An 11,319-nucleotide genomic window follows, 5' to 3' on the forward strand; every position below is an offset into this window, starting at 1 on the left:
CTTCTCACGGCTGCTAGAGTAACAACCGTTTTTTATCCTTCTCAGAGTCAGAGGAATCTCGGCCCATTGCATGCTGCTGTATCGCATACGTACAAAACAAAACAATGGAAGATGAGTTGTACCTCTAGCAATGCCGCAACAGAGGTGATATGGATACAATTAGCTTTGGGGATGAGCATGCTCGGTTGCACTTTTTTGTTGTGGCAATATTGGTGCAACATATCTTCCACTAATCCGGCCTTCCATGTGAGGGATAAGCACATGCATCGAGGTAGGTTAACATTTCACGATCATGTGGCATAAAGATTATTGGAAATTCGGTTCATGCCACGGGTGGTCAAGTCACAGACGAGTTTACAGAACCAGTGTTTGCAATAGCTTAACGGATTTTAAAAACCTCGACTTAAACAAGTTAGACTGAAGGAGGATGTTAAGATTTACTCTCTTCCATCCAAAATAAGTGTGGTGGTTTTAGTTCAAGATCGGAGGGAGTACTTAGTTAAGATGTTGTGAAATTCTTATAACCGGTACGTCTATAAATCAATTTTTTGTTGGATCTCATTCTCGATTCACATGTTGTAACCATTTTTTGTTGTAAATGCTCTGGCTAGGCCGTTACGAGCCTTGCTAGTAGCATACTAGAGGGTCTTCTAACCATCCACAGACCTGAATCGACCAAAGGCTTTTGATTTTGCTATGGGAATAGTGGCCCTAGCAACGTCATCCTAGTCCCTAGCCCACTCTGCAAAGAATGATGATCCACGGCCGATGCACACATTGACAAGGACATCTAATGGCTAGGGATGCCCAAAACAGCAAATCCAACTGCTGAAATTGCTAGTGCGTTGAGATGGAGATATTAACGTCCAATTTTAATGTCTCTAGATGTATATATGTGGCCTCCCCACTCTACTTCTTACACCGCAAGTTTTAGATTTGTCCACATAATATTTTTTTTAGTGGAATGGCTCAGATCCAATTGATTTGGTGTTTATCCAATAAATTCAAGTGTCTTTTTTTTGCGGGGAAATAAATTCAAGTGTTTATCCTAAACTTCAGGACTATTTTGTTTCATACAAGTATAAAGTATTTAGTCAGTAAAATGAATTGAGAATCGAGATAAGAAAGAAGTGTAAGGTATGGGTCGCCAAATATGAGAGAACTTTAGATAAAAACTTGATTTAGTTAAGGATTTTTTGTATAAAATAAAAAAAATCGAGCTTAAAGCAAACAAAGGGAATGGAGAGCTCTGATAAGCCTGGGAGGCTGGGACGCAGGGCACCTACATAATTATACACTTGCTTTGGACAGAAAACATTTCCTTGTTTACAAAAGAACCATGGCACACGCACATTGAACATATATAATTAAAAAAAACTTCATGATTTTCTCCAACATGATACAGTCAAGCAACTTCTACGCCTGCGAGGAGCGGTGTCGTCAAATCCGATTGAGTATGAATTTCCTGAAGGATTCAATTTTTTTCAATCAATCTCTGGCAAGTGGCAACTTCAAGTTACGAGAATCAGTCTTAATTAATTTAAGGGATGGACCACCTTTTGACGAGGAGCGTTGTCAGTGAACCCAATGCCCTTCCTTTTAGTGGGGAAGATGATGAACACAAAACTGGAGAGAAACGCCATGCCCATGGGCAGGTTCTTGAGCAGCTCCTCGGTGTTCCTGCTGGCGTCCGGGAAGAAGCAGTTCTGCAGCCCCACGTCGCTGAACGCCACCGTGAGGAAAACCACCGCTGCGAAGAAGGCGTGCACGAAGTCCAGCGGCCGGAGGCGGAGCCTCCGAAACTGGTCAAGATCGTTCCACTCGTTCCTTTCTTCCTCGCTGGAGAAGTTGAACACGTTGAAGCCGCGTAGTGTGGCGAAGCCATAGTATAGCTTTCCATCGCGGCGACCGACAACGCTGTCGGTGAAGGCAAAGAAGAGGCACGAGACGGTGAGGACGGCGACCAGCGCCCCGGTGAGCCACTGGTTGGAGCTCTCACACTTGCCGTGGTTGGTGAAGGACGGGGACAGTGCCTGGTATGCCAGCACCGTGCCCGTCGGCAGGAGCTGCGCTAGGTTCGAGACGCTCGACATGACCGTGGCCGGTGCAGGCCCCGTGGCAGGTGTTGGCGCTGCTGTGCCGGCGGCTGTTATCTTACCGTCGTCCTCGTTGGTCAGTGGATGTATCTGGATCACCGTGGGCGATGACGAAGAAGAAGATGCCATTGTACGCCTACTGTGTGCTTGATGTGTGTGCTAGCTCTGAAAGTTGGAATGCTCCAAACGGATCGACACGTTGAAGTTTATATAGAGGCACGTATCGCTGAATGATTCCAAAGTTCAAATTTAAGTTGGTGTTGGCGCGTTGACTAGTCTTTACTTGGTATTGCTGCATGCATGCTGAAGGGCTCTACACTACACGATTGCATGTACCTGGTCCCAGCTCTCTAGCTAGTTTTGGTGAATGGTTAATTAGTGTAAGTTGTAGTTAACTTATAACCAACTCGTCTGACATGGAGTATATAGTTTACAGAAAGCACGTGAATTTAATTGGTGATGTATGCTATGCAAGTCTTCTTCCAGGAAGGCGAGGAAGGAGAACAAGTCGTAGCTAGTCATCAGCTTTTACGCAAGTACTCCACTTTTTACTCACGTTATTAATTTCCTCCTGATCTCCGTTTCAAAAAAAAAAAAATCCTCCTGATGCTCTACCCCGTTCCAAGCTACATCCCACATAAAATAAATACCAACAAAGTTATTATTGCTGAAAGCATAACTGAACAAAAGAGGCCATTTATTTTGGAAGTGAGGAGGCACTGTCCCATGAAGATTATAAAACTGTAGCAGTTGACAAAAGGATATAATTTCTCTAGAAACACCCAGTAAACATAGATGCACACACGTGTAAAACGCCCAGTATATTTTTTTTGCATAGTTATCCTAAATTTAGCTGTTTATCCTAGTTAATTTACGTAGTTATTATCCTAAATTACTGTACTAATTAATTTTATACAAGTATGTTAATCATTGTAAAATATGGTGGGGTAGATGAAAGAAGTGTTGTTTCGCAAAATGGGAGAGACCTCTTGAGGCAAGCTAGATTTATAGCTCATGATTATCTTTTCAAAATAACAACGTCGATCGTAAAGCAAACAAGGGAATGGAGGGCTGTGATAATTGATATCGCAGGAGGCTGTGATGTTTTCATACCCTTCGTGGATGGGCAAAGCATACGCATGGGATTTATAAGGCTGAGAAGGAAAGGCTCCTTCTACTTATTCAATCCCTCGATATAAAAGCTGAATCCACTATTTTAGATACCAGAGAGCTGGAAACTAAAGCGGAGGCGGAGTTGAGACTGAAAGAACTCCTTCGAGAAGAGGAATTGAAGTGGGCATTGCGAGCTAAAGTTCGCAAAATCACCCAAGGGGATGACAACACTCAATTCTTTTATATTATTGCAAATGGCAATCACCGAAAGAAGAGGATATTTCAGCTTGAGCAAGATGAGGGGGCGATTCTAGGACAAGAGAACCTTAAAGTTTATATAACTAATTACTATAAGCAGTCGTTTGGACCTCCGGAGGATAATTTTGTATCCTTAGATGAGTCCGGGGTTGAGGATGTCCCTCAACTTGCGGCAGATCAGAATGATATTCTGACCGCCCCATTTACGGAGAAAGAGGTGTTTGAGGCCATTGCACAAATGAAAAACAATAAGGCTCCAGGGCCGGATGGTTTTCCGGCGGAGTTTTATAAAAAGTGCTGGCATATTATCAAAGGAGATTTGCTCCCGATGTTCCATGATTTATTCTCTAGACAACTTCAGTTGTTTTAATTAAATTTTGGAATGATAACTTTACTTCCTAAGAAAACAGAGGTTGTTCGTATCGAGCAGTTCAAGCCTATCTGTCTTCTTGATGTAAGTTTCAAAATTCTCACCAGGGTCGGGACGAACAGGCTTACGCAGATTGTGCACTCTGTGGTGCACCCGTCCCAAACTACGTTCATGCCGGACAGAAACATCCTAGAAGGGGTTGTGGTCCTGCATGAAACGCTCCATGAAATCCACACGAAAAAATTAGACGGAGTTGTTTTCAAAGTGGACTTTGAGAAAGCGTACGATAAGGTCAAATGGCCTTCCCTTCAATAGGCTTTGCGTATGAAAGGTTTTGATCAGGCCTGGAGAAGCCAGGTAGACTCTTTCACGCAAAAAGGGAGTGTTGGGATTAAAGCGAATGATGGCATAGGTCACTACTTCCAAACACACAAAGGACTGAGGCAAGAAGATCCGATGTCGCCTATTCTTTTCAACATAGTGGTTGATATGTTGGCAATCCTTATAGGAAGGGCTAAGGAGGTGGGCCAGGTAGGAGGCCTGGTCCCGCACTTAGTTGACGGAGGTGTATCCATCCTGCAGTACGCTGATAATACTATCATCTTCATGGAGCATGACTTGGCAAAAGCGCGAAACATGAAGTTGGTGTTATGCTTATTCGAACAATTGACCGGTTTAAAGATTAACTTCCACAAGAGCGAATTGTTCTGTTTTGGAAGAGCTAATGATGACCAAGATGCGTACAAACAACTGTTCGGGTGTGAGTTGGGGGTTTTACCTTTTACGTATTTAGGTATATCAATTCACCATCGTAAGCTGACCAACAGAGAATGGAAGTGTATTGAGGATCGATTTGAGAAGAAACTGTGCTGCTGGAAAGGCAAGCTAATGTCATACAGAGGCCGACTAATTCTTATTAATTCGGTCCTCACGAGTATGCCCATGCTTCTTCTTTTCTTTTTTGAGATTCCTGTGGGAGTCCGGGAGATACTAGACTTCTATCGATCTCGTTTCTTCTGGCAGAGTGATGAGCTAAATCGAAAGTACAGACTTGCTAAATGGGATATAATCTGTAGGCCGAAAGACCAAGGGGTTCTAGGCATTGAAAACCTGGAGGTGAAGAACAGATGTCTTCTTAGCAAGTGGCTGTTTAAGCTTTCTGTCGAGACAGAGGCCACTTGGGCTCAGATCTTACGTAACAAGTATCTCCACTCTAGAACCTTGTCCCAGGTGACAGTGAGGCCGACTGACTCGCCTTTTTGGAAAGGGTTGATGAGAGTTAGATCGCTCTTTTTCAATAGAACAAGATTCATAGTTGAAAATGATACCGCTACGAGATTCTGGGAGGATACATGGCTAGGGGAGACACCCCTAGCACTCCAATATCCGTCTTTGTATAACATTGCTCAGCGTAGAGACGCTTACATTGCAACAGTGTTGCACTCTACTCCGCTCAACATTCAATTTAGGAGGACGCTAGTAGGGAGCCGTTGGGAAGCCTGGCTCAATCTCATGAGAAGATTGATGGATGTCCAGTTGTCTCAACAGCCCGATAAGCTCTGCTGGAAACTAACTAAGAATGGAGAGCTTTCGGTTAAATCCATGTACTTGGACGTTATCAACTCTAGCACGATTCCCCGATCGAAACATGTTTGAAAAGTCAAAGTTCCTTTGAAAATCAAAGTGTTTATGTGGTTCGTACATAAACAAATTATCTTAACAAAGGACAATTTGGCAAAACGCAATTGGACAGGGTCTATGAGATGTAGCTTTTGTGACCAACATGAATCAATCAAACACCTCTTTCTCGATTGCCCTCTGGCAAAAATTATGTGGCGAACGGTTCACATAACATTTAACATTACTCCTCCGAATTTCATCACCATGTTATTTGGGACGTGGCTTGATAGGATAGATTTTGACACGGCGAAACACATTCGTGTAGGAGTTTGTGCGTTATTATGGGCAATCTGAAATTGCAGAAATGATTTGGTCTTTAACAGAACAACAAAAATTCATTTTTTGCAGGTTATCTTCCGAGCCACTGCGTTGATCTGTGTGTGGTCGCTACTCACTCCGACGAAGGCCAGGGAGCGTTTGGTTACTAGATCTACCCAATGGGAGATGGTAGCATGGGATATTTTTAACCGGTTTGGATGACGGTCATGTAATAGGATAGGCATTTAGTGTTTCTATCTTTTTTTGCCAGTCGGTTGTGGCTTTTCTACCTTTGTTTTTGCTCTTCGTGAGCCTTTTTTTGGTTTTTGTTCGAGACATGGAGACTTGTGTTGGACCTTTCACTTATTAATAATCTTGGCCGTATGCATTGTTCTGATGCAGAGGCTGGGGCGAACCCCCTTTTCGAAAAAATGGTAGAAAACACTTTGTTTATGTGACAACTATGACATACTATATACGCACTCCGTTCCATAATGTAGTGCATATATATTTTTGAAAAAGTCAAACCTCGCAAACTTTGACTATGTTTTTGGAGAAAAACATTTACATCTAGAATGTCAAGCATATATCATTAGATTCATTGTAAGAAGTAATTTCATATTTTATATATTTGGTACTTAATTGGAAAAAGCTTGCAAAGTTTGATTTTCAAAAACTTAATTGGAAAAAGCTTGATTGGAAAAAGCTTGCAAAGTTTGATTTTCAAAAAATCTGTACGCACTACATTATGGAACAGAGGGAGTATATACTTGAAAAACTTTATGTTTTTCTCCGGTGATACACAGTTAAGCACCTTCTGTTGCACATTAGTTCCATTACTTTCAATCAAACTTTTCTTTTGAACTGGGTTACTCCCATTTTCATCACTTTCACATAACGGAACTACATTATCTGTTTATAGCAAACAGGATACGGGAAGAAAAGAGTGAATTCATGCAGTATTAAGAAACCCATCATCTAACTCAGCAATCAGCACACAGCAAACCTGATAGCACTATAACTAGTAAACCCTACAATGCAAGGACAAAAACGAAGGATAGCAACATCCACCCCATCATATTACAAGCCAGCACAAAATTTATTAAACACTTAATCAACATGGATGGCAACTACGTATATGTTTGTTGGTGTTTTGTTCTTACACTTATGGGAATCAAACTTTATTCAAGCTGGGATGGACGAACTTTTGGCGAGGAGTCGTGTCACTAAATCCGATGCCCTTCCGTTTGGTGGGGAAGATGATGAACACAATGCTGGAAAGGAACGCCATTCCTAGAGGTAGGTTCTTGAGAAGCTCTTGGTTGTTCCTACCGGAGTCCGGGAAGAAGCAGTTCTGCAGTCCCACATCGCTGAACGCCACCGTGAGGAAAACCACCGCCGTGAAGAAGCCGTGCACGAAGTCCAGCGTCTGGAGGCGGAGCCTCCGAAACTCGTCCAGACCGGACCACTCCCGCCTCTCATCCTCGTCGGAGAAGTTGAACACATTGAAGCCGTGCGTCGTGGCCACACCGTAGTACAGCTTTCCATCATGGTGGCCAATGACGCTGTCCGTGAAGGAAAAGAAGATGCACACTGCGGCGAGGACAGCGACCAGCGCCGCGGTGAGCCACTGGTTGGAGCCGGAGGTCTCGCATTTGCCGTGGTTGGTGAAGGACGGGGACAATGCCTGGTACGTCAGCACCGTGCCCGTTGGCAGGAGTTGCGCAAGGTTTGCGATGCCAAACATGACCCTGTCTGTGGTTGGCGTTGGCAGTGCCGCGCCAGCGGCTGTTATCTTACCGTCGTCGACGTCGTTGGTCAGTGGAGATATCTGGGTCACCATGGACGACGGAGAAGAAGAAGATGCCATTGTACCTACTACGTACTGTGCTCGATTTGGGTGGGCGCGTGTCCTAGCTAGCTAGGAATGTTCAAGTTGCCGTTATATAGGCAAACTAATCCTATGCGAATGATTCCAAAGTCCAAAGCCCTATCAAGATATACATGCATGCATCTACCAGGGCTTCAACTCTCTAGCTAGCTATATTTAATTAAAAGCTGGTGTAACTTGTAATTAATTATAACCATGACTAGTTAAGCCAGCACGTTAAGTCCATTGGTACTAATACGCTATGGAAGTCTTCTTCCGGGAAGGCGAGGAAAGAGAACTAGCTAAGCATCGGCTTGTGCATAAGTGTATAATTTTTTACTCACGTGAATTTCCTAGATGTCTCGCCAGGCTAGTTTATTTTCGTGGCCATGTCCGAAAGTGACAATGGTTACTGCGTGCTTGCACCAAAATGAATATGGGAGCCAATTGGAAGGCCACGATACACTATAAAGTGTGCATTGACTAAGCATTGAATGTGTTGGAGATTCATGATTTCGGATTCTGTTCATATACGACGAAGCATTAACATGGGCTTTGAAACACACACACACACACACACACACACACACACACACACACACACACACACACACAATCTCATAAAGCTAGATAAAACCCGACGGGTGCACTCTCGTTTTGTTGGTACACAATGTAACATTATGACGAACTTCAAAACAAGGAGATAACACAACGAAACATTCAGTAGTACTTTGAAACAAGATAAACTTCAACCAAATTAGAAAACTTGGCATGAATCTTGAATATTGGAGGTGGATGCATCTGGCGTGCATGCCAGAAAAACCACTCCTCCTTGGGGAAGGCAACCCTTCCACAAGGCTATAGGAGCCCACGTGCCACCTGCGGAGCACCCCTGTTGGATTTTCCTATTTATTTCTCATACACATTTATTTGTATATCTTTCCTCCCTGTTAATTTATGCGTGAAGGAAATAATCGGTGTGCATGCTACTGCATGTGTTTGTTCCATTATACTGACTTTCATATTATTATGATGGTTTTATTATTATTTCATACACATAGTATATGTTGCTAATCAATAATATAGTCCGAGCCATAAAACACACTGACCAAATGACACCAATTCATGGAGGAATGCTACCTCTCGATTTTGTCTTCAAACAATCAATTTTGACTATTAGGTAAGTATTTGAGGTATTATATATGTGTATAGACATAAATTTATTAGCATGTAAATGAGTAAACTACCAGCAACTATCCATTGCAATATTACCCATTTGTGCAATATGGCATGATTTTTTGTTGGACCTAAAAGTTTATTTCCCGTCCTTCTAGAATTCTGATGATGCCATAGGAGAGGTGTTTGGCCGTCGCCTGACGCCTAAGAGCCTCGTAGGCATCGTCCTTTTCAACAAAAGCATTGGTTGAGCTATCATGGTTGGCCTTTTTGTTTTTCCTGTTGAGTGTATGGATATCTCTAGGGGACTTTTGGCAACTGTGGTTGTTAGGTCAGTTTTGTACTGCTATTAGGTTTTGGTCCCATGGTGTGTGTGTGTGTGTGCGCCAATTGTGAGTGGTTTCTTGATGGTGCGTTGGACTAACTCTTCCTCAATTTCGTATGTTATCCACCCTGATTGATATAATCTGAAACTGTGTATTTTAGAGAGAGAAAAAACCTCTTCATCATCAGCCTTCTGAGTGCATCATCCATAAAAAACAGATGAATATTGACTGGTTGAACCAAGACATGTGAATTATATATTTATAAGAACAAAAACCTCGTACGTAAAGCAACTTGGCACACCACTCGTGCCAATTAGACATACATGAGCATGACAAGTGAGAGACGTATGCATTGGCAGTTTGGCACGGTAAAGAAAACGATCTCACACAATACGAGCGGCTGATTGACGAGGCATCGATATCTTCTATCTCTTCAAGGTCGCCGGAGAAGGAAAGAAACGTTCAAGGTCCATATGCATATGCATGGACCAGGGACGAATTAAATTAATGGCAAAGAAATCAGCTGCATGAGGCTCGAAATATGGTCGCAGCCGGCATGTACGTACGTATGTACGTGAACAGCTCTGCATGATATGGACTTGAACGTATAATTACCAACTTGGAGAAAAGCAATCCGCAACAAGCATAGTAGGTAGCAGCTTCGTTCTCACGGCTGCTGCTAGAGTGACGACGGCCGGACATCGACCGTTTTTTTTATCCTTCTCGGAGTCACAGAAGTCTGTGCGGACTGCATGCTGTATTGCTAGCTGCGTCGTATACGTAAATACAACTCTTCCATTTTTTCGTACTACAATCCCATTTTATTGTTGTATGGAAAATAGTGTCGGCCAGCCTTTATGGGAATATATACTCTTCCTGTCCAGGAGCCGTCTATTCAGTGTGAGTAGTACAGGGACCAGGATGATAGACGTCTTGCCCTTCTTGCGCAGGCTCCATGCGAGGCATGCATGGGCAGATACTTGATAACTTCTTTATCCAATGAATAATATAGTTTTCCTATCACAAAGTAAAATTCATTTGCACGAAGAATAGAGAAGAGGTGGAAGGAAATAACTACACTTTGTTCACTGTTATTTCGCCGCAAGACAAACAAATACAACAAAGCTACATAGCATGCTCATGCATTTTCTCCAATAACAACACTTGAAAAGTTGAAATAATATGTTTGTTCCTTGTATGTATTCATTGAGATCAACAAAAAAACATCTAGATAACACCATGTATTCTGCCACGTTTGGCCGTATGCATCGTTCTGATGCAGAGACTGGGGCGAACTCTCCTTTTTAAAAAAAAATAAAAAAGTTCTGCCACGTTGATTTTTGTTGAAGCCACTCGTGCTGAGCACACATGCATGTCATTCGCAACATGGCATGAGAAACATGTGCGTTTTTTTACGGGAGGAGTACATGTGCGTTGACACGGTGAAGAAGTAGACCTTGCAGCACGAGCAGCTGATCGACGAACCAAGCTAGGTGCGACCTCGCCGCAGTAGATATATGTCTTCTAAACGTCGCCGGAGAAGTGAAAGACACATTCAAGGCCGAAAGAGATGTCTACCCCTTGTGCATGCATGCATGGACCCACGAATCCAATGGAAATAAAACTGCGGCTAGCTCGTACTAGCATATTTTAGCCGCCGGCGTGTATATATAAGTGCGTACGTGCATTCGTACATGGTACATGGACAACTCTGCGAGCACTGGATCTTGAACGAGGAAAAATCTATACTTATGTATAGCATGTAGAGTATAGATAAAAAAAAGGAGCATTTGAGCTCATAATACCCCGCGATCTCGTCACGGCTGCTAGAACGGCAGCAGGACATCCGGGGTGCAGAGGAATCTCTCGGTGCATTACGTGATGCATGCAGTGGCGGACCTAGCCCACTAGGCCAGGGTGGGCCGATAGTGCTAGTGTACATATACATTTATTTTTATTTTATCTTTTTAGCCTTTCTCCTATGGTATAAAAGCTATTTCCAATTCTTAGGGTGGGCCATGGCCCATCCTGGCCACCCTCTACCTCCGCCACTGGATGCATGTATAGTTTAAGCCAACCATCATGTGTAGTTTGTACTGTACTTTGCAGCTGCCAGCTAGCACTTTCATTGGCTATGGAAGTCTTTTTCCTTGGATGTAAAGGCCATCTCCA

At 43.1% G+C, this 11,319-nt stretch overlaps 2 protein-coding genes across 2 annotated transcripts; both read right to left on the reverse strand.

The window, feature by feature from the left end:
- Positions 1-1,309: 1,309 nt before the first annotated feature.
- On the reverse strand, positions 1,310-2,253 carry LOC125513006 (protein DMP10-like). The gene has a single exon (XM_048678054.1). The coding sequence runs from the start codon at positions 2,223-2,225 to the stop codon at positions 1,536-1,538; it is 690 nt and encodes a 229-aa protein (XP_048534011.1). The 5' UTR covers positions 2,226-2,253; the 3' UTR covers positions 1,310-1,535.
- A 4,696-nt stretch (positions 2,254-6,949) lies between these two features.
- On the reverse strand, positions 6,950-7,645 carry LOC125517023 (protein DMP10-like). The gene has a single exon (XM_048682253.1). It carries the CDS (start codon positions 7,643-7,645, stop codon positions 6,950-6,952), a length of 696 nt encoding a protein of 231 aa, XP_048538210.1.
- Between the last annotated feature and the right edge of the window lie 3,674 nt (positions 7,646-11,319).

This window comes from Triticum urartu, chromosome 6 (assembly GCF_003073215.2).
Source record: "Triticum urartu cultivar G1812 chromosome 6, Tu2.1, whole genome shotgun sequence".
NCBI lineage: Eukaryota > Viridiplantae > Streptophyta > Magnoliopsida > Poales > Poaceae > Triticum > Triticum urartu.